At 40.5% G+C, this 24,028-nt stretch overlaps 1 protein-coding gene across 4 annotated transcripts in view; it reads right to left on the bottom strand.

Annotated features, from left to right (window-relative positions):
* The window catches only part of LOC111158700 (formin like 2), a 320,132-nt gene that overhangs the window by 58,140 nt on the left and 237,964 nt on the right, over window positions 1-24,028 (bottom strand). For all 4 annotated transcript variants that reach the window (XM_022521031.1, XM_022521096.1, XM_022520953.1 and 1 more), the window contains exons 7-9: window positions 10,679-10,787; window positions 6,021-6,097; window positions 4,212-4,305 (exon numbers count right to left, since the gene is read on the bottom strand). In XM_022521031.1, coding sequence (XP_022376739.1) covers window positions 4,212-4,305; window positions 6,021-6,097; window positions 10,679-10,787 — 280 coding nt within the window. The remainder of the gene's footprint in view (window positions 1-4,211; window positions 4,306-6,020; window positions 6,098-10,678; window positions 10,788-24,028) is intronic.

Below are 24,028 nucleotides of genomic sequence, written 5' to 3'. Positions count from 1 at the left end.
TCAATTCAGGATCATAAATTTTTATGAGGAGAGGTTTCAACACCAAAAGCAGATGTGTTAATTCCCTTTATTTAGGAAAAAAAAAAAAACTTCTTTAAGAGAAAAAAATTCAAGGAGCATCATGGTTGACTAAATGGTTTGGTCTTTACTCACCACACTCAAATTTTCAGGCATGTCACAAACCACACCTGGTGTAAGAACTCATTTATCATCAAATATATTAATGTGACATATGTGCTTTCTCAGGGACACCAGGCTTAGACCCAACCTCAACACCCACCTAAAGCAAAGCCTTGGGTTAATATTCTTCCTGCCCTCAGATATCATTAAACTGGAAGTGCTCTCTATTTTCCTAAGGTATGTACTCCAGATATTAAGAGGATATGTGACAAAATTTGTGGCAAAAACACAGAAAACCAAACTTAAGATTTTGAACACTAGCTGAATAATGAGAAATTTAAGGAGTCATACATAAAAGTCTATCAAAAGTGAAGAGACACCTTCCTGTAATTTACATTTGAATTAATTAGAGGTAGTCAAGTAGGACAGAAGGGATTTGATGGCTCAAGAAGCAGAGGGGGAGGGGCGCCTGGGTGGCTCTGCCTTCGGCTCAGGTCATGATCTCAGGGTCCTGGGATCGAGCACCGCCTGCTTCCCCTGCTCTGTCTGCCTGCTTCTCTGTCTGCCTGCTTCCTGCCTGCCTCTCTGCCAACTTTTGATCTCTCTTTCTGTCAAATAAATAAATAAAATCTTCTAAAAAATTTTTTTAAAAATTAAAAAATAAAAAAGAAGAAGGAGAAGAAGAAGAAGAAACAGAGGAGGAAAACAACCCGCTACATCTAGATGCAGGGTCTTTAAGCCTCCCTTTAGCATCTGGTGCCACATTGCAACAGTGTGCGTGGCCGTGCTTTCACAACGATCAAAGCCCAAAGAGTCTGACTACTCTAATGCCTATTACTTTATTTGCAAGACAAGATACTGCTGTCTAATGTCAAACCCCACAACCACCCTCCATCAGTCCCCTCAGCGAAAATTAGGATGATCCCATCATCTTTTTTAAGGAGACAAATAGAATCCCAACTTACTAAAAGGGATAAGAAGCTTTACAATCTTATTGAAGGCGAACTGTCTTTGTTGGCCATACTTGCTGGAATCCTGGTATGTGTTATGGTCTTCTCTCTGCCGTGAATGGCCCAAAACGTACCAATCTCACCCAAACCCTATCTGCACAAGCATCTGAGATCCTAAGTACACTTTTCCTTATCAGGAGCAGCTGGGGGAGCCTGGGTGGCTCAGCAGGTTAAGCCTCTGCCTTCAGCTCAGGTCATGATCCCAGAGTCCTGGGATCGAGTCCCACATCGGGCTCTCTACTCAGCAGGGAGCCTGCTTCCCTTCCCCTGTCTCTCTGCCTACTTGTGATCTCTCTCTCTCTCTCTCTCTCTCTCTGTCAAATAAATAAATAAATAAAATCTTTAAAAAAAAAAAGGAGCAGCTGGCTCCCAAATCTCCCCAAACCCAGAAGATTTCACTGACATTTTTCCTTAAATGATTAAAGAACATACTCTTCACTATGATGTATAAGAAAAAAAAAAAATCCTTCACATAAAATGGGGGAAAAGAGAAAAAGAAATTTAAGACACTCTGGACTGACAATGGCATTAAAAAAAAAAGGATCAACATAAAGTAATTCCTTTTCACGCTGAAATTGAACAGATAAATGGGTTGATGCTCTTTTGACCTATCTGTAAGACTCAATCAAGTTTCTCAGGGGCATGCTCCTGCCCTCTCCTCATTCATACAGCTATTAGGGTAATCCCTTTGCTTGGTCTGTTTACACGGATTCCGCACCTCGAGGTCAATGCACGCCAGGAGCACACACAGAACCCGCTCTTGTCCCTTCTCCCACGTGGCATTGTTTCTCTAAGACACCAGTGCCCGTCCAAGGAGAATCAGATCTTAAACCCCATCACTCATAAGTAATGAAGTAACAGAAGTAAGGCAGATTTGTTAGTTAAGGTTTGAAAATTCAAAGTCAAAATTAATTTAGTTTGCACTGTTACTTAGCCATTAGATTTCATAAGATTACTTTTTTTCCAACTAAGCACCCACTATGTCCTAAACAGATAAACTGTATACAATTCTGATACTAGGTCACTGAAACTCAGTTCTGCAAGTATGATCATGCATAAGAAAGACATTCTGTTTTACCTAAAAGGACACAAGATTAACATCCATCTCATGAATTACTGGTTTTAATGATTCCTGATTGATTGCACACAATTATAATTTGAGGACATAATCTGACCCACAATATCATCAGATGCTTGTTGTGATATTGCTTATATTATAACAAGGGTCACTGATAAGGTAGAGTAAGTGTTTCCAATGTGGAAGGAATATGATCATATGGTAAAGATTTGGGAGTTAGAGTAGCTTTGTGAGCTGTTTCACTTTCCTAAACACCCATCTACCCAAACATATCTTATTTGTAAATGTGAATTTTATGTACTAATATGTTTTATGCAAAACAGCCACAGACAAGCATTCATACATTTCTTCTCTCTAAAGCCTCTGTGGTTTTTTTTTTTTTTGATGACAAAGTATGAATTTAAAGATTCACCATTATTCCTCATATTCTTAGAACCTGGATATTTTTTCACTATCCCTGAGGCTGAATGGGTAAAAAGGCAATATTTGATTCTGTCCATGGCTGGCATTAACAAAATGCATATCAGAATTTTAAAGCAGTGACTGAAGGGAGGGAAACAATACAAATCAAAGGGTCCTCCTGCCTGATGACATCTTTGGAGCTTTCTAGTCCACATGTGCGATCATGGGTCACTTGCTAGTACCTCGGCAACTGGTGCAGTAAGTCCAATGAAAGGTGTAGGATGGGGGAAATGGCTCTGAGGTCCTATCTAATTTGGTATTTCCCGAAGAGGTTTACGCACAGCTAGGCCTAAATGCCACCTAAAACGGGAGTTGGTGATCAAGAGTACCAAATCCTGGTCCTCACGCTGCCACTTCTCTGGCTATGGGGCCATGGGCCAACCAGGTATCTGGAATTTCAGTTTATTCTTCCAGAACATGTAGACATGAATACTTGTCTCACATATTCTCACGATTTCATGGGTGTACTTGGCACGGCGCCCATCGTACAGGAGGTTGTTGACAAATACTAGCTGGGTTCTTACTCCAGAGGCTCCCAGGAAAGATGAGAGAGTCTGGAAGACCCTCTGAGATCTGTATTCGAATCCAGAAGCTTCTGAAACCTAACAGGGTCGCCAGGAGAAAGCACAACCTGGCTGACGGCCCTACAAAAGCCTGAGATCCAAGTGCCTTTACTGACTTTTATAACACCCCACTGCAAAGGAGCCTTAAATGTTAGGCCCATGGTAGGGGAGCAAACAGGCGCTCTTCATGGCCACGTGACCCTGCACGCTACCACTCAGGGAAATGAGGGGTTATTCCAGTCATGATGTCTTGATACTCTGGGCCACCATCCTTGGTATCATATAATCTGCATGTCATTCTTTCTTTGTAGTCATTTCAGTTTTCATTTTCAACCATACATGTCCGCTGGTTTACTGTTTGTCTAGGAGAGGATCACCTCGTTAAGATTACCAACTGCTGAAATCAGTGTCTGTATTTAACCGAGAGGGTTTTTGGTGTGTGTGTGTGGCGTCCAGCACAGCAATGATAATACAAAAGATTTGGGGGAAGTAACTATGATCAAAGAGTTCCTAAAATGTACACGGAGGGTAATCAAGTATCACCATAATGAAAACCTCAGACATTTAACAAAACATGTTTGCAAACCGTTTTCAAACTGGCAATTCCACGTTCTCCAAAGGAAAATGGATCCTGCAAATAGTTTTTAACTTTTCGTGGAAATGAGACACCCAAGGAAGCTTAAAGCATCCCTTTAAGATATTTAAACTAAGTTCATTACTTCTCCCTCAGTGACATCTTAGAAAATTAACTGTTATACCCTTGAGGCCCCAGAAGACATTAAAAAGGTCAACCACGGATATTAATTAGGCTTATTGTGGTGATCATTTCACAAGACATGCAAATAGCAAGTCCTTACGTTGTACACCTGAAACTGAAGTCAGTTATTTCCCAATAAGAAAACACACACAGAAAAGGTAAATCATTCTGTTCAAAGACTTCCAGAGAGGTTTGTGTGAGCGAACTACAAAGGATCCTACCTCCTTAAAGTTGTCAAATGCTGATAAAATGATTTCATGCCCGCCTCTGACAAGACAAACAGCTGCTAAGAGTTCTAAGACAAGGGCTTTTGTTCTGTCAAAGCAAGAAGAAACAAGCAAAAAAAAAAAAAAAAAAAAAAAAAAAATCAGTGAAAGTAACACAATGAGTCAACTGCTCCCTCCTTCCGAGATGGCTGTGATAATAAAATATTAATTCATGTATGTTTTTTAAACTTTTACTAAGGTATATTTATATGAAAGTACATTTTTTAAACCTCTACTAACATCTACGTGTGCGATTTATCTGAGGTAGCAAATTTAGAAGGAAAGTTTCCCACTCCCAAAATTATAAATTACTCACTAATGAAAATCAATTCTGGGAAGATTAGTCTTTCATTTCTACCAGTGGGTGACTCAGTACAATATGTATGAGAAAGTTTTATTGATAAGCTAGACACCTGGGAATTTGGGAATGTTCAGGAAAAGGACCCACTGGCTAAATATTTTTCCTGGCTTTAAAGTCAGAGAAATAACATTTGCCCCAAAAGTTCAAAATCTACTGAAATTAAAGTCCTCCATTTCAAATCTGCAATTTGCAGATGGTACCATAAAGATCCCCTATGACAAAGCAAGTCTCTGTCACCACTTCTTCATATGCAGGAGATCTGAGAGGGGCTGGATTATAGCACTGTTAATACAAAAATATTTTCTGACGTGAAAAAAGAAAATAAAACCTTATCTGAAATATTTTTATAAGGAAACCCTTAGCAATATAGTCTAAGTTTTCAATATGACCTCAAGAACAGCATTGTTTTTTCATAATAAGATTACTTCAGTATTTTTTTTTTCCTAGAAAAAAAAACTATTGCCAACCTCTATATGAAGCCTGGCCTGATAATTCACAATGTCAATTATCCCAAGAAAAATGAGTAACAACTTCCCTGTAGTGGAAGGCTGGGACAAAGAAGCATGACTTCCCAAACTTTTTAGTAAATGAAGAAAGTGATCGCCAAGTTGCAAAAACTATCATCGGAGGAAGTTTGAAATAATATTCAAAATTTATAAATTTTTCATTTCATTCCGTATCAGAAAGGATCTCATCTGTGATCAGATTTTTTAGTTGCATTAACAAGTTTTCAGATGCACGGTCTATACAGATGTATCTGGTGAAAGGGAGTAAGATGTGTGAAATGCAGAATCCTTCACCAGAATGGAAAACCCATTACAGTAACTAAAATAAACTAATTAAGACCGGCTTCTAGAGATGATCTGTGATGTGAATAATATGGCAGTGGCCTTTAGGGTCAAGTGAACAGAAGAAACAATCAACATACACAGCAATTTTTGTTTTGTGTTTCTTTTGTTGTTTGGTCATAACGACATATGTAAAGGTTTGCAAGTGAAGCGCGGACAAGGGATAGTGGCCGTAGTTAGTTTTCAGCGGTAAGTGGTATCGCTAAGTCTGATTGAAGACTCTCCTGGCCCCAGTTCTAACCACCTGGCAAACTCGTGCTCTCTACTCAATTTGGTAAAATTTGCGAGGATGCCAAGAACCAGGCCTCGAAAGAAGTGAAGCTGGAAGAGAACAGTGAGGGGGTAATGTTGTCGCCAGTTGCTCAACTCGACCACATATAAAACTGTAACTCAGCTGAGAAGAAAATTCTACATAGCCAACGAGTCCGCTGGCAACCTTAATTCAAACAGGTGCACTTGGAAGTGTCCCAACTCTAAGCTGACTAAGTGTTGACTGGCTCTCTTCTTCCTCTGGTTAGATTTATTTACACTTGAAAAATGACAAAGTAAGCTTACCTTGGATTCTTGTTGTTCAAGCTCAGCGCGATCTCATTGACAGCATGTGGATGAGACATGACCATGTTGAAACCATACTGGGGAAAAAAAAAAAAAAACCCAAAGCATTAGGAGTCAACTTAGGGGACTATCCATGTTGATTTAAAAAAAAAAAAACCTCGAAGATTCTACCTAATATAAGTTATACCGTCATAAATCCATTTATGTCTCTAGTGCCTGAACATATTTCTCTATGAAAAATTTTAGCAATCATGATACTATCAAGGAATCATATTCCGTTCTTTATGATGGAACTATGCATTTCTCTTTATTAAAATAGTGAAAAGGCTCTAGTCCCGTGATTCTCAATCTGGCTGCTTATCAAAATCCCTGAAAGAGTAAATAAAACACAACACTGATTTTCCAGGATACACCCCGGGTCAATTCACTTCCAATCTCAAGGATGGAAACCTGGCAACTGAATTTTTATTTTTAATTTTTTTTATCTTTTTTTTTTTTTACTTTTTTAAAATTAACATATAATGTATTATTAGCCTCAGGGGTACAGGTCTGTGAATCACCAGGTTTACACACTTCACAGCACTCACCATAGCACATACCCTCCCCAATGTCCATAACCCCACTACCCTCTCCCTACCACGCTCCCCCAGCAACCCTCAGTTTGTTTTGTGAGATTAAGAGTCTCTTATGGTTTGTCTCCCTCCCGATCCCATCTTGTTTCACTTATTCTTTTCCAACCCCCCAAGCCCCCCATGTTGCTTCTCGACTTCCTCATATCAGGGAGATCATATTATAGTTGTCTTTCTCCAATTGACTTATTTCGCTAAGCATAATACCCTCTAGTTCATGTCATTGCAAATGGCAAGATTCCATTTCTTTTGATGGCTGCATAGTATTCCATTGTATATATATATACCACATCTTCTTTATCCATTCATCTGTTGATGGACATCTAGGTTCTTTCCATAGTTTGGCTATTGTGGACATTGCTGCTATAAACATTTGTGTGTACATGCCCTTTTGGATCACTATATTTGTATCTTTAGGGTAAATACCCAGTAGTGCTATTGCTAGGTCATAGGGTAGTTCTATTTTCAACTTTCTGAGGAACCTCCATGGTGTTTTCCAGAGTGGCTGCACCAGCTTGCATTCCCACCAACAGTGTAGGAGCGTTCCTCTTTCTCCCCATCCTCGCCAGTATGTCATTTCCCGACTTGTTAATTTTAGCCATTCTGACTGGTGTGAGGTGGTATCTCACTGTGGTTTTGATTTGTATGTCCCTGTGGCATCTGAATTTTTAAGCTGACCTTCCTGTGTAGCCCGGGTTGACAACCACTGTTTCTAGTAGCCTCCCTGGGAAATATGGCACTCGGGACCAGAGCCCAGGAAGACCTGCCTTGTTCTGAGATGTGTAAGTTCAATGAAGTAACAAGTTCCAGAATCACTTTTGATTCCGCTGACTTGAGGAATTATTCCTTCTCCTCTAACTTCACAGTTCATGACCTTTTTCCTAATTACACTGAGAAAATATAAGCAAATAGGAAAAAAAAATTTTCTAAAAGCTCGCACCCCTTCATCAATCCACCCATGGTTTCCACAGCTTTCATCCTCACTCACCTCTTCCTGAAGAACTTTCCTGGGCTCTAATCCAAGGCCATTCTCTCCACTTGATTCCGTTCTCTATCACCAGCCCCAAAACATTTCTTAATGCTCCAGCAATTCTCCCATCCCTCATTGTTACTTCTCCCTCTCTGATTCATTAGCATCAAAACGTGATGCAAATGTACCCGACTGAAACAGTAGCCACAATGGCAAAATCTCTCTTGACCTTCAACCTGTGTCTAGCTACTGCCCTGTATCTCCGCTAACCTCTACAGCAAAACTCCAAGCACTCACGGCCTAGACTCTTCTCCTCCCACTGTCTCTTGCAATCCCTTTAATCAGGCATTTCATCCCATCTCTCTCCACTGAAACTGTTCATGCCAGGACTGCCGATGACGCACATTCTGTAATCCCGTGGCCAACTCTCACTTGTCATCTTACAGGACTTAGCAGCGGCACTGTCCCAGCTGACCATGCTCTTCTCCTCGAAACACTTCCTGTGCTTGGTGCCTGCCTTCCTCCCTGGCTACTTCTCAGTCTCTCTAGCTTGTTTTTCCTCAGCTCTCTGACATTTAAACAGAGTGCCCAGGGTTCCTATTTTGGACCTCTTTGCTTGTCTAGCTACCCCTGCTGCTCTCAAGCACTCCCCTGGCTTTATATACTACCTATTAATTCCCAAATTTACGTCTCCTAGACCTCTGTTCTGAATTCCAGACGGGCATATCTCACCACTGACTTAAGAACCCTGTTTCGATGACTACAGACATTTTGAAAGTAACACCCCTAAAATTTCACTCTTTATATTGTCTCCCAAATCTGCTCATTGTGTAGCCTTCCCTGTCTTAGTAGACGGCAACTCCATCTGACAGGGGCCCAAGACAAACACCTCGGGGCCACCCTCCACTTCTCACCACATAGCCAATGTCATTGTCTTTATCGTCAAAACAAAACCAGAATCTGGTCACCTCTCATCATCTCTACTCCTACTATCCTGGCCCCATACCACCATCAACGTCCACCTAAATCAATGCAGCAGCCTCCTAAAAGGTCTACCTCCTTTTGCCTTTGCCCCCCAAGGTCAATCCTAAACACAGAAGCTAGAATAGTCATGCTAAAATCAAGAGTCAGTTCATGTCATGTTTCTCCTCCAAACTGTTCGATAGCTTTCCACTCACAATAAAGCCAAAATCCTTTCACTGGCTGTTAAAGCCCCACACAGTCAGGACCCCGTGTCAACTTCGGATTCATCTCCTACTGTTCTCCTTCATAGTCCGATCCAGCCAGCCTGGCGTCCTCTCCACACTCCAAACACAGCAGACTTATTTCTGCCCCACAGCCTTTGCACTCGCCCCTTTTTCTACCCAGAATCTTCTTTCCCTAAAACCTCTTACCTTGTTCCCTCATTAAAATTACTACTATGACAAATTGCTAATTCTCCAAGACATTGCCCTGGGCTGGCCTATTTAAAACTGAACACACATTTTCATCAATTCCTATTCTTACTTCTTGGGTAGCTTTTCTACAGTATTGGTAACAATTCTCTGTAGCCGGTCCTTCTTGGATTTAAATCTGACTCTACCCTATATGATCCTGGGCAAATTACCTAACTTCTCCCTGTCTCAGTTTCCTCATCAGTAAAATGGGGAGAGTAACATTACCTCATCAGTAAAATGGGGAGAGTAACAATCTCATAGGACTGTTAAGAGCTTTAAATTAAGTAAATAGGCTTAAAAGTGCTGGTCCTATTAGGAAACACTCTCTGTGTTTTGTTCTTTGGGTTTTTTGTGAAGTTTTTTTGTTTTTGTTTTTGTTGTTTGTTGTTTTTGATAAGTATTAGCTTTTGTTTCATTTCATCATCATTATTATCTGGAACCCTGTATGTTTTCTCAAGTTATTTATCAGCTGTCTCCCCTCATTAGAGAGTAAGTTCCCTGGGGCATTTGTTTATTTCTTTAATGCTGTATTCCCTTCACCTAGAACAGGGTCTATCTGGCAATGCTCAAAAAATATTGATTGAGAGAAAAAATAAAATGTGCATTCACATTCTCAAATTCAATTCAGCACCCTTATGTTGGGTTTGAATTCTAATACTAACCCTCGCTACCTATGCATTTATTTTCCACTTCTGCTTGGACCCACCTTCAGCATCCCTATCCATAGATACCAAATCCTATTTTTATATTTGAATTAGGTTTTTCCAATTCTTCCCCCTGGCTCCCCTAACTTGGACCCTGTCAGTTCACCCTTGATACTCCAGGCTCCAACTTTGACTTGTTGTTTGAGTTAATACAACCCACACATTAAGTTGTCTTCTGTCCCCATTATGATGGGGATCACCTGTATCAAAGACACCTAAAGGAATCCGCCCTTTGACGAAGAATCCTCCAGGTGCTTCTTATAAAGATTAAGAACCAGTAGGTCCAGGGGCACCTGGATGGCTCAGTCAGTTAAGTGTCTGCCTTCAGCTTAGGTCATAACCTTGGGGTCATGGGATTGAGCCCCGAGTCAGGCGCCCTGCCCACAGCAAGGAGTCTGCTTCTCCCTCTCCCTCTGCCCACCCTCTCTGCTTGTGCACTTGAGCTCTCTCTCTTAAATAAATAAAATTGTTAAAAATATAAAAAAAAGAACCACTAAGTCCGACAGACAGTAATTACAGCTTCTCACCTTTTTACCATATAACTCTTTGAGAGAACAACTGACCCGTGTGAGAGTCTATCCAATCCTAATTTTCTAAAGTTGTTCCAGTATTGCCTACAGCCAGCAGCTTACTCGGTCTTTAATGGTCACAAACATTTACCCAATAATCTAAACAAGTTTATGACTGAAGGAGGAAAACGTCTTCCCTCTAAATATACCACAAAATATAAATGCTAATTAAAATACACAGACACTGAGGTAAGTCTTGAGCATTAAAATGATCCAGACCCTTCCTTTTTTAGTAGAATCACATTAAATCCTGATATTTACTTCAAATAGAAACAATACTGAGAAACCAAAAAGGACAAGATCTGATTTTGACGAATTTGGATTTTTAAAGACTCAGAACACAAACATACCTGGTAATTCATGATGGCACGTAAACACATGATACAGACATGTACGTCATCTTTCTTACTCACTAATCTTGAATTTTTCAGGGTTCTTCTGCTTGGCAAAGTATTATATCTACAAAGAAAAAAGGAAACTTCTATAAAACTATAGCTTACCTTCTCAGCATAGGCACAAGCACTTAAAAAATGGAAACCGTTCTCTATCTTTACCTGCACCCACATGAGGACTACAGGTGGAAATCACCACCATCCAATCCCCAAGAAGCTATTTCCGTAGACTGCAAGACCTACACGATTCTGTGTACTGGTCATCATCTCGTCAAGCCAGATACTACGGACAATGGCACTCAATTTCGTTCACAACATATAAGATATCATCTGTACCTGAGATTCATCAACACCCCTAGGCTCCTAATCAGGAAGCCAAGCTAGATCTGCTGAGGTGATTGGAAACAACAGGCTTGCAGACTGCATTTGCAAACAAGTGAAAAGGTGAAGCTTCATTTATTTGTAGACCTCGAATCATCTGACCCCAGTCTAACCGCACCTTCCTATTACTGCTCTCGGGAGTCCCCGTTAGGAGTTGAAGCCTTGGCAAGTTCATACAGGAGCAAATTCGATATGAGCCTGTGATATTAGACCTTAACCGTGAGCCAATGCCTCCTCAGCCTGACCCCTCACCGAAAGCCTGGTGTGGAAGCTGAAGCTGGGGTGGAAATAGGTTGGTATTTCACAGGGTGAGGAGGTTTTGATGTTAAGCCTCATTCCAGAGATCCCACATGGCTAAGCCTTAGTTCTTCCTTCTGGAGATTTCTCAGAGCCTGCACATAGTAAGGGAGTGGCAAGGTCAACATGGTGCTAGGAGACAAGCTAACACCACCAAGAGCTTCCAAGTGAGCTCGAGGCGGGTGCCTCCAAGTACAGTTTTCTCTGCAACTCCAAGCCTGAAGTAAAAGCCCATTTGAAAAATTGTCAACTACTCTCTGATAGCGTCTATGACAGAAATGATCTACAAAGTAAGTCACAGGCCTTCCTTCTTCTTGAACTAATTAAAGAATTTAAAGGAAGTTCCAATTAATGTTAACCACTTTCAAAAGCCCCACAAGTGCAGGCAAAGAGCCGAAAACTGAATTGAGAGATTTATCTGAAATTGTTCTGCTGAGCAGGCTTTTCGTTCATTTTCTATTCAAAAAATTTCAAACAGAAGATGATTTTTTCACATAAGCCTATGAATGAGCCAAATACATTTGTGAAAACTACTTCAATGTGTCACTTGTCTCCATATACCTGAATCTGTAAAACTCAGTTTGCTTATGCTATTCTCAAGGAGAATGCTTTTTCTACCAAATGAAGTGCATCATGATGTCCGTTTTACATAATATGCAGAGACACAAGTATTAAGGGAAAAAAGCTATAAGAAAATAGGATCGAAATTCAATAAATTAAACAGTAATCTCAGGTGATGTGATCATAGTTTTTTCTTTTTGTTCACATGTAATTTCTAATTTTTCTAAAATAACAAAACCTTACTTCTATAATAAAAATCGTTTATTAAAACAAAAAAAAGAGGAGAAGAAGGAGAAGAAAGAAGAAGAAAAAGAATGCTTTATTAAAGGACTTCCTGCTTTATTCACACTTGCAAATAAAACTGCAGCAATGGAAGCTGGCCTAATTCAGCTCTGAATGCAAAGACAAAGTTAAGGAAATGAGTTCAGAATTTCAGTGGCAGTAAGCAGAATTTCAACATCTAAAATACAACTCTTGGGACGCCTGGGTGGCTCAGTTGGTTGGACAACTGCCTTCGGCTCAGGTCATGATCCCGGAGTTCCGGGATCGAGTTCCACATCAGGCTCCCAGCTCCACGGGGAGTCTGCTTCTCCCTCTGACCTTCTCCTCGCTCATGCTCTCTCTCACTGTCTCTCTCTCAAATAAATAAGTAAATAAAATCTTTAAAATACAACTCTGGAACAAGTCACTTCTCCACAGCCCTAGCCTGAGCACATCCGCTAACACACCTCATGGAGGTCTCTTAGAGGTTGGTGCCTCTTCAAACCATAATCACACAGCCAGCCTGACCCAAATGTTTGTGGTCTTCTCAGCCTATATCAGAAATTCTTTCCCGCCTCTTTCTTAATTTATTCTAACCTGTTTCGCATTTCTTTAATGCCATCACTTGTTAAGTATGTCATAGCTGATGGGGGTAGAGAGGGAGAGAGCATTTTTACTTGAAAGCAGTGGCTACCAGACCAAAAGTTGTCTATGGTTAAGTTCAAAAAAGAAAAAAGGTGATTTTCCAAGGACTCAACTGTCCTCATTGCTAAGTCTCCGTGCAGCAATGACTGCAGAAGATTTGACCAAAGCAAGGGATTCTGGAAGGAAGAGGGATAGGTCAGTTCTACACAGTCGCAGGTTCCTGCATCACTTCCACATACATTTGAATGATTCTGCCAAACAGACCAAACATACACATTAATGGTGTTTCCCAAGAAATGTAAAGTAACATAGCAGGTTCCTTCCTTTCACGTATTAATCCTGTACTTCTGCTTCAGCATTATAAATAAGACTCTAAAAAGCAGAAATATTTCTGTCCTTGCTTGCATTATTTGTAGAAACTAGCAAAAATGGACTAATTGTAACATTCTAATAACTTAGTAACACAAAAGGTTTCTACTTACTGTAGCAGGTAGGTAATCTCAAATACACATTTTGGATCAACATTTAAAATGTATATAATATAAAACAGCACATGAATACTTATCAGTATTTAAGGAACTTAAAATATATGTCTAAAACAATATATATTTTATTTATTGATCTTCTATGCTTATAAAATGGAGATAAGCTTTTTTCCTAAGTGTATGGCATTTAATCTAAATTTTGTTTTTCCTCCCATTTTCCGTTTATATAAAAATGGATAATTAAAGGCAGCATCTGAACTTGTTGTATTTAAAATCATAGCATTAAGATATATTTCAAAAAACATGACTACAACCAGTAACAAAAAATGAGCATTGAAAGTCAGAGGAGACGCGTGGTGTCATTTACACCCACCTTTCCTGACATGGACAGCAAATGGATGCCCAAAGCAATTACAGCCACATAGCAGGTAAAAGTAAGAGACAAGATCCAAGTGTCCTCACTAGGATTCGCGGCAGTCTCTTTTTCAAGTTGCGACTCAAGGACAATCTGTCAGGTTATCAAGTGAGAAAGCTACTGCCTAGAGCCATCTGTGCCGGCAAGTTCTTTGTCAAATATTCATATCCGTCATTCTGACAGCACTGGGTCCACACAGGTGTCATTTCCCCACTCCCAGCCATGATGGCACCAGGCGGGGTTAAGACTCAGTGTGCTAAGAACAGCAGCATCTGGGCATCTTTTTCAGAACACAGTGGTCAATGCACTTACTTGATAAGCAGTTTGGTGTTTTTTTGTTTTTTGTGTTTGTTTTTTTTTTAACAGATATTATTCATTTTGAGTGAGTGAGAGGTGGTGGGGAGGGGGCAGAGACAGAGGGAGTGGGACAAGCAGACTCCCCACTGAGTGCAGAACCCCACTCAGGGCTCGATCTCACCACCTTGAGATCATGACCTGATCTGAAAACGAGAGTCAGACGCTTAACCGATTAACCGACTAAGCCACCCAGGTAAGCAGTATTCTTTTTATATCTTCATCCTGTGTCACTTATCAGAAAAGTGTTCTTTTGCTGTTGTTTTTTTTACTTTAATAGGAAATTTTGTTCCATATTTTGGAATTCTTATTCTAAAAGAATTTTCTCTCATTAAGTAAATATAACCCGATAGAGGTCGCAACTCTTTACCTCGGCAAATACAAGTATTTGCTAATAACTTAATTTAGGATCACATTAAATCTCTTCGGCTTGATTTTAGGGACTGTGCATGGGTTAGTATGTACTTTCATCTACTCTTCAACAAGCACATATTGTGGAATTTGACAATCTGTTTAATTAGATATTTGGTTTATTTGCTTTAATTATCAACTGAGTAACTTATCACCTTTTTTTTTCTTTCTCGATAGTTTTAAATTCAGCTCTCGTGTATTGGAGTACCTAAAATACGTGTCCGTGTGTAGCTGGTTTGAATAGATCCCCTTAAATTGACCCTAAAATACCAACAGAGTTAAGACTAACAATTTCCTGGATGCACTTTAACCCCAACAAGGACATCTGGACAAGGTGAGCAATCTAAGAGTGCTGGCCTCGATTAAAGGGGCCACTTGTGTTGTGATGAGCCCTGGGTGATGTATGGAAGGGTTGAATCGCTATATCATGCACCTGAAATTAATACTACATGGTGTTGGGGCGCCTGGGTGGCTCAGTGGGTTAAAGCCTCTGCCTTCAGCTCAGGTCATGATCTCAGGGTCTTGGGATGGAGCCCCGCATCGGGCTCTCTGCTTAGCGGGGAGCCTGCTTCCTCCTCTCTCTCTCTCTCTGCCTGCCTCTCTGCCTGCTTATGATCTCTGTCTGCCAAATAAATAAAAAATAAATAAAATCTTTAAAAAAAAAATACTACATGGTGTTAACTGGAATTTAAATAAAAACTTAAGAATAAAAGTACTTGCCTCTGATGTTCTCCACCAGCCCTAGGAGATCAAACTAAGTTGCTCTATTAAGCAACTCCTGTTTATGCTAAACCCTACTAAGTGTTAAGGAAAAACAAAAGACAATGAAAGACATTGCTTCTGCCTTTGAGGGCTCAGCACTTAGTTTAAGAAGCAAAAGATAAATATATCAATAGCCCCTGTATGAAATGTGCCCTGCCCACACTCAAGCCCAGCCCCGTCTTCTGCTTCACGCACATGATCACGTACAAAATAAACTCAGCAGGACACACACCTGCACAGCATGACATGGTAGTGATGACAGTTACATCTTAAAGGAGGACATTTTTTTCTGCAAATTATCAAACTTAAAATCCCCGTAGAGTGAACATTTCCTCAACCAAGCCAGATTTGACTTAGTTAATACAGACCTATTCCTGGAAATGGTCTTTAGGCATAAAAAAGTCATTTTTAAATAGGCTCTGATTCAAGAAGTCAAACTAAAAGGGATGGACAAATTGTGGGGTGAGTCTCATAAAGGCAACATGACACTGAAGATAATTGAACATGAACTATTACCAATGCAGAGTCAAAATATACCCATCTCTTGTGATCCCTGGATTCATCATTTTTTTTCTGTATTTTTAGTCTTCTAAAATAAATGTTGTGGGGGTATCTGGGTGGCTCAGAGGGTTAAGCCTCTGCCTTTGGCTTAGGTCATGATCTCAGAGTCCTGGGATCGAGCCCTGCATCGGGCTCTCTGCTTAGTAGGGAGCCTGCTTCCCCCTCTCTCTCTGCCTGCCTCTCTGCCTACTTGTGATCTCTCTCTCTGTCAAATAAACAAAATCTTTAAATAAATAAATAAATGAATGAATGAATGAATGAATGAATGAATGCTTGTGGACAATCTCGGTTTAGATTCCCCTAAAGATGGAGGGCTAACTAAGGGTGTGATCATAATGCCTTTTCCACTTCACTCGTCCTGTACAATGTTTCCCAAAAGGCCTCTTAGGTGGAAAGCTGGCCCTGCTCTACCCTCATAAAGCAACGTGTAGCATTTCTGCGATGAGGCGAAATTCTGCAACACATGGAACAAAACAATCAAGTGTTATCAGAAAAACTGGACTTTGGGAAAAAAAAAAAAAAAAAACAGCCTTAGTCTCTGGTGCTGCAAATGTCCACCTGGACCTCAAGAAGGAGGCTGAATAGTGACTGACAGGTTCCATGGACAAAGTATGAAGGTAAGTGATCAGTGCCACAAAACTCCACCAAATGTATAAGTTACACGGATTCCCTTAAGGTGTTGGAAAATCACAGCAATAATTAGTGACCAATTAAAAACTCAAACAGCTGAAAGCCAGTCATCGCAACTCAGTGCACAGGTGCTGTTGCACAATCACCTTGACACCTTCAATATACTGTAGCTGAAAGAAAGGGTGTAGAAAGCAGCCTGCATCCGGTTCCATGCCATAGCCTTCAGGCTACACCGTGTCCGCCTTTCACAAGCACTGATCATCCCAGTTTAGCTGTTTGAAAAGACCTTCCACAAAGACCTGAGCTTTACAAGGGATTAAGTGGGTGACTCAGCAGGAGGTATGGGTGCTTCCCTGGTAATCTAATAAACTTGGCACCTGTACCATGACAGAATCAGACACTGTGAAACCCACTGCTACAATATTTCCTTCCTGAAGTTATTACGAAACTTCACATAAAACAGAGACTATGTAAGTAGAGCCAGATTGAAGGCTATCATGCTGGCTCACTGTGGTCTATTTAAGAGGCCCCGGAGAGAGGCAGCCCTCGTTTCTCCTGGTCTCCTACGGATGACCGAGGTAGAGGAGCCACACTCCTGTCCCATCTAATGGGTTTTGAGAGATCGCAGATTCTGTCAACAGCTAATGGTGTATGTGCACTTAACAGAGGCTTCAAACTGGCTTCTTCACTTGCTCTCAGCCCTCACAGTACCTCTTAGCTTAATCTAGGAGGAGGAGGAAAAGAGGCTTGGAAAGAACTTCATTTCCATTCTGCCCCTCTGCTGGCTGCCAGGCTGATGGCTTTCATAGTGATTACAGAGCTCCTGGTTTTCAAGGCTACTGCGGAACTAGAGAGGGAGGAGGGAGGAGAACAGGGCAAGTGACATGCCACAAAGCCAGCTGTTCTTACCAAGATTCACTCTTTTTTCCTAAATAAATGTTCCCCAGATTGCTGCAAGGCTAGCTAATTTCTAGAATTCTGAAAAAGTTGATTCTGGCATATTCTGCCTGTTTCCACAATGTTTTTATGGATGACAGCATTCAAAGAGTCCTTACTCCCTCATTTTCACTGACCTCCCTCTATCAGGCACTTAGAGATCATTTTCTGCTCAATGAAGTCATGCTATGTGTCACTGTTCCTTTAAGTTAATGGGAGCAGGTCTTATGAGGTCCCCAAACAATTAGGTCTCTCTGGTGACTTGGGGCAGCTTCCTGGAAATACGGGGTTTGGAAAGAACTCCCTCAGATTCCTGAGAGAAAAACCAAGGAAATAAACTATTCAGTGGAGGGATTGTGAACTAATGCTGGGACCACTGGAGAAAAGACCTAAATGCTGGCTATCCTGAGAGCTTTTCCTCTCCCCTCGGGCAAGCAGAGCTTTGGGGCTCTGCATGTCTGGAAACGAAACATGGTTTCCCAGAGTCAGATAACAGCCCTGAGTCCAATTTTTGGAAAACCTGCCATCTGGGGCGGGGAATGGGAGATGCATATTTAGGAACTTTTTGGAGGTCTCAAGAATTTTAAGGAAATCCCGTCTTTTGAGAGGTCATTTTGACCTAAACCTTGTAGGGAAATGAACACCACCAAATTTCCCAGACCCTCTTCTTGGAGAACTGTCTGCTCTCCTGTCAAGCAGTGAATTAAAACTAAAATGTTACTCTAGCATTCGAAGATGAGACACTCTCTTGGAGAGCTGCCAATCAGAATTCACAAAATTCTGTGAACATGGAAAAAGATTATAAAACTGACTTGAGATCAAAACCAAATAGAAATGATTCTAAGACTGAGTGTACCAGTAGCTACACGCACATGAAGTAATAAGTGAAAGCTAGTGTAATAGGCAGACAAAACTAAGCAATTTCTACAGGTATCTTTCAAGATATCTATACAAACATGTCCTGTTTAGTACCACAGTGACACCTGCCATCCGAGCCACCTGCTTCATGCACAGCAATGAATTTGCTGAGAAGCAGGAGGTGAGAGGCTCAACCAACACAGCACTGGCAGCAGGTGCCACAGGGAAAGAAGGTGTGTGCCTTGTTTTGTTAAGATTTTATTTATTTGAGAGAGAGAGATAGTAAAAGAGAGCAAGAACAGGGAAGAAAAGGAGAAGCAAGCTCCTGGCTGAGCAGGGAGCCAGATGTATAACTCGATCCCAGGACCCTGGGATCAGGATCTGAGCCGAAGGCAGTGGCTTAACTGACTGAGCCACCTAGTTGCCCAAGAAGGTGTGTGTTTTAAAAGCCCTTTGGAGGGGCGCCTGGGTGGCTCAGTGGGTTAAAGCCTCTGCCTTCGGCTCAGGTCATGATCCCAGGGTCCTGGGATCGAGCCCCACATCGGGCTCTCTGCTCAGCAGAGAGCCTGCTTCCCCCACCCCTCTCTCTCTCTCTGCCTGCCTCTCTGCCTACTTGTGGTCTCTGTCTGTCAAATAAATAAATAAATAAAAAATCTTAAATTAAAAAAAATAAAATAAAATAAAAGCCCTTTGGAATGACTGATGAGTGAGCTCCAACCCATCGACTTATTTTACTAAAAAATGACAAGGCAAGTCAAATCTTTGCCTCCAGAAAAAAAGGAATGGCAAGGTCAGAAAAGAAAAAAAGAAAAAAGAAAAAAAACAAAAACAAAAAACCAGGGAAGCAGCTGTCTTGGAATCTTCCTAATTACAGATTAGATACACAGGAATTTTTCTTGCCAGGCACATGTTGGTAGCCTGAAGTACATGTAATGCTTGTTAGGGTTCTGGCTAGAGTCATGTTGTGCTGTCCTTTAACCACTACTCATTTTAAGAGGGTTTAAAAAGGAAGCTACAGTAATTTTGAACTAGTTCCTCATGGTTAGGAATATAACAGACAAGGTGGATTACATCAAACTAAAAAGCTTCTGCACAGACATGAAACAGAGTAAAAAGGTAACCTATAAAATAGGAGAAAATATTTGCAAACCATTATTACCCAAAACATATAAGGAACTCCACTATAAAGGGTTGATATCCAAGATCTATAAAGAACTTCTCAATCTCAACACCCAAAAACAGATAATCAAGTCAAAAAATGGGCAGAAGACATGAACAGACACTTCTCCAATGAAGACATACAAATGGCTAACAGACACATGAAAAAATGTTCATCACCATTAGCCATCAGGGAAATTCAAATCAAAACCACATTGAGATACCACCTTACACCAGTTAGAATGGCAAAAATTAACAAGGCAAGAAACGACAAATGTTGGAGAGGATGTGGAGAAAGGGAAACCCTCTTATATCATTGGTGGGAATGCCAGTTGGTCCAGCCACTTTGGAAAACAGTGTGGAGGTTCCTCAAAAAATTAAAAATAGGGGCGCCTGGGTGGCTCAGTGGGTTAAGCCTCTGCCTTCAGCCCAGGTCGTGATCTCAGGGTCCTGGGATCGAGCCCCACATCGGGCTCTCTGCTCAGCAGGGAGCCTGCTTCCCCCTCTCTCTCTGCCTGCCTCTCTGCCTACTTGTGATCTCTCTCTCTCTGTCAAATAAATAAATAAAATCTTAAAAAAAAAAATTAAAAATAGAGCTACCCTATGACCAGGCAATTGCATTACTGGGTATTTACCCCAAAGATAGAGATGTAGTGAAAAGAAGGACTATATGCATCCCAGTGTTCATAGCAGCAATGTCCACAATAGTCAAACTGTGGAAAGAGCGGAGATGCCTTTTAACAGATGAATGGATAAAGAAGATGTGGTCCATACACACAATGGAATATTACTCAGCCATAAGAAAGGATGAATACCAACTTTTGCATCAACATGGATGGGACTGGAGGAGATTATGCTGAGTGAAATAAATCAAGCAGAGGAAGTCAATTATCATATGGTTTCACTTACTTGTGGAACATAAGGAATGGCATAGAGGACATTAGGAGAAGGAAGAGAAAAATGAAGGGGGGGAAATTGGAGGGGAAGACAAACTATGAGACTGTGGACTCCGAGAAACAAACTCAGGGTTTTTTGGGGGATTGGGGGTGGGGATGGGTTGGCCCAGTGATGGGTATTAAGAAGGGCACATATTGCATGGAGCAACAATGAATCATGGAATACTACATCAAAAACTAATGACGTACTGTATAGTGACTAACATAACATAATAAAAAAAAAATAAAAGACACAAAAGGATTAATACAAAAACAACAACAATATCTCCACTACTTAACAGCAAAACAAAATAAAACAAAAAAAACCAAATAACCCAATTAAAGAATAGGCAAAGGGCCTGAACTGACATTTCTCTGAAGAAGACATACAAGTGACTGACGATATTTATAAGGATGCTTGATATCGCTAATCACCAGGGAAATGCAAGTCAAAACCACAGTGTGACATATCACCTCACCGCTGTCAGGATGGCTATTATCAAAAACAAAACAAAACACAAAATAACAAGTGTTGGCAATGATACGGAGAAACTGAAACCCTTAACGCACTGTGGGGGGGGGTGATATAAATTATATAGATACTATGGAAAAAAGTACAAAGTTCCTCAAAAGAATAAAAATAGTTTTACCATATGAATGAGCAACCTCACTTCTGGGTATTTATCCAAAAGTATTGAAATCAAAATCTCAAAGAGGTATCTGCATACCTATATTCACTGCAGCCATATTTCTAACAGCCAAGATATAACAGCCTAAACATCCATCAACAGATGAATGGATAAAAAAACTGGTTAAGAAAAAAAGTAGTAGGGGCGCCTGGGTGGCTCAGTGGGTTAAAGCCTTTACCTTCAGCTCAGGTCATGATCTCAGAGTCCTGGGATCGAGCCCCGCATCGGGCTCTCTGCTCAGCAGAGAGCCTGCTTCTCCCTCTCTCTCTGCCTGCCTCTCTGCCTACTTGTGATTTCTCTCTCTCTCTGTCAAATAAATTAATAAATAAAATCTTTAAAAAAAAAATAGTAGTAATGATGTGACAGGACAGAGGTGTTAGCTAATGCTACTGTGGCAATCATATGACAATATACAAATTTTTCAAATCAAGTTGTACATCTAAAACATACATTATACAATTATAGCTCAATAAAAAATAAAATATTAAATATTCACACACAGACACACACACACACGCAATATTAAGTCATGGAAGACAAAGAAAGGATGAGGAACTGTTCTAAGTTAAAGGACATTACATAGACACAACCACTAAACATGATAAATGATCCTTGCATTGTATCCTGGACAGAGTTTGGGGGGTGGGGAAGCATGAATGGAAGACAATGGAATAACAGATGAAACTCTCAGACTGGACTAAGAAACAGTGTCAATCTTAAAACATTCTTATTTTGACAATTGTACCATGGTTATTTAAGAGTGTGTCCTTGTCTTAGGAAATCTACACTAAAATTAGGTGTAAAAGGGCACAATTCTGTAACCTGCTTTCAAATGGTTAGAAAGGGTGTATGTTGACAAAGCAAATGTGTAAACAGTAGAGTAAATAAACAAAAGGTGAATTTCTGAATCTGTATTAAGAGCATAAGGGGGATCACTGTACTCTTATTATAATTTTTTAAATTTTTAAACAATATCAGGATGCCTAGGTGGCTCAGTCAGTTAAGTGTCTGCCTTCAGCTCAGGTCGTGATCCCAGGGTCCTGGGATCGAGTCTTGCATCGGGCTCCCTGTTCAGTGAGGAGCCTGCTTCTCCCTCTGCTGTTCCCCCAGCTTGTGCTCACACACTCTCTCTTGACAAATAAATAAATAAAATCTTTTTAAAAAATAAAAGATTATCAAAATAAAAAGTAAAAAGGAAACATACATATATCTAATGGAATATCATTTAGTCTTTAAAAAAAAAAAAAGGAGGGGCGCCTGGGTGGCTCAGTCGTTCAGCGTCTGCCTTCGGCTCAGGTCCTGATCCCAGGGTTCTGGGCTCAAGCCCCGCATAGGGCTCCCTGGTAGGTGGGAAGCCTGCATCTCCCTCTTCCACTCCCCCTGCTTGTATTCCCCTCTCTCGCTGTGTCTCTTTCAAATAAATAAAATCTTTAAAAAATAAATAAAATAAAAATAAATAAATTTTAAAAAGGAAATCCTGCAATGTGTACCAATATGGATGAACCTTGAGGACATCCCGCTAAGTGAAATAAGCCACGCCCAGGAGGATAAATGCTGTATGAGCCTATTTAAAGGTATCCACAACAGTGTAACTCTTAGAAGCAGAGAATAATAGAATGTTGGTTACCAGGGGCTGAGTGGAGGAGGACACTGGGAATTGTTAATCAATGGGTATGAAGTTTCAGTTATGCAAAATGACTAAGTTGTAGAGATCTGCTATACAGCACTGTGCCTATAGTTACCAATACTGCATTTTAAGCTTAAAAATCATTTAAGAGCGTAAGATCTAATGTTAAGTGTTCTTACCACAATAAAAAAAAAAATAAAAGGAGATGGGACGCCTGGATGGCTCAGTCAATTAAGCGTCCAACTCTTGGATCAGCTCGGGTCACGATCTCAGGGTCCTGAGATTGAGCTCTCTCTGTGCCGGGCTCCACACTCAACACAGGATCTGCTTAAGACTCCTTCTCCCTCTCCCTTTGCCCCCACCCCATCTCTAAAATAAATATTTTTTAAAAGTAAAAAACAGGGGGCACCTGGGTGGCTCAGTGGGTTGAAGTCTCTGTCTTCAGCTCAGGTCATGATCTCAGGGTCCAGGGATCAAGCCCCGCATCAGGCTCTCTGCTCAGCAGGGAGCCTGCTTCCTCCTCTCTCTCTGCCTGCCTCTCTGTCTACTTGTGATATCTGTCAAATAAATAAATAAAATCTTAAAAAAAATAAAAATAAAAATAAAAAACATAAGAGGGGTATATTAAAAAGAATAGGTGATAAACTTAAGAATGAAGGATACGAAGCATGTCCATGATAATTCTGGAAGTACAGGAAAAACAACACTGCTTCTGAACAAAAACTAGACATGATCCACAATGGATACGATTCAGCGCTCGGCATCTGCGAAGCAGCGAGCACTTAGTAAACACCAAAATGGAAGCTGTTTGTTGCTCACCCAGTGATACCTTGAAGTAAGTCTGATCAGCAATCTATTGTTTTAACAATATACACTTCTTCCTAAACATGGATATCCTCTTGTGGTGGGTTGTGTACATGTCTGCCTCTCCCTGTGACCCTGTACTCTCCAGACAATAATATTACTACAAAACCTTAAATGAGTATTTCCTGAACCGAACTAAACCAGACTTCCCCAAAGTCTGACAAAAAATGTTTTTCAAAAGTCTGTAGACCTTTCTTGCCAATATGTGTGAAGTCTGTAATATCGAAGTTCTTGTAGCAACAGGAAAAATGAATGGTGTATTTTTTTTCTCTTACCGAAAGTATTTTCAAACAGTCTAACTATTCAGATATCAAACTAATATCTACCTATAAATAAAGAATAGTAGTTAGAACTTCCTTGGAAGCTTGCGGTAAGGGTTCAACTCAATTGGGATGCCAAGCCAACTGGGTATTCATATAATTTGGCATAATTTTACTAGTCTTTTATGGTTCCAAGGTCTGGGCTTAATATAATTTCA

The sequence above is a fragment of the Enhydra lutris genome, unplaced genomic scaffold (genome assembly GCF_002288905.1).
Source record: "Enhydra lutris kenyoni isolate GAN:26980312 unplaced genomic scaffold, ASM228890v2 scaffoldscaffold1, whole genome shotgun sequence".
Classification (NCBI taxonomy): domain Eukaryota; kingdom Metazoa; phylum Chordata; class Mammalia; order Carnivora; family Mustelidae; genus Enhydra; species Enhydra lutris.
Note: the sequence above shows the minus strand (reverse complement) of the source record. Positions and strands in the feature narration are given on the sequence as shown.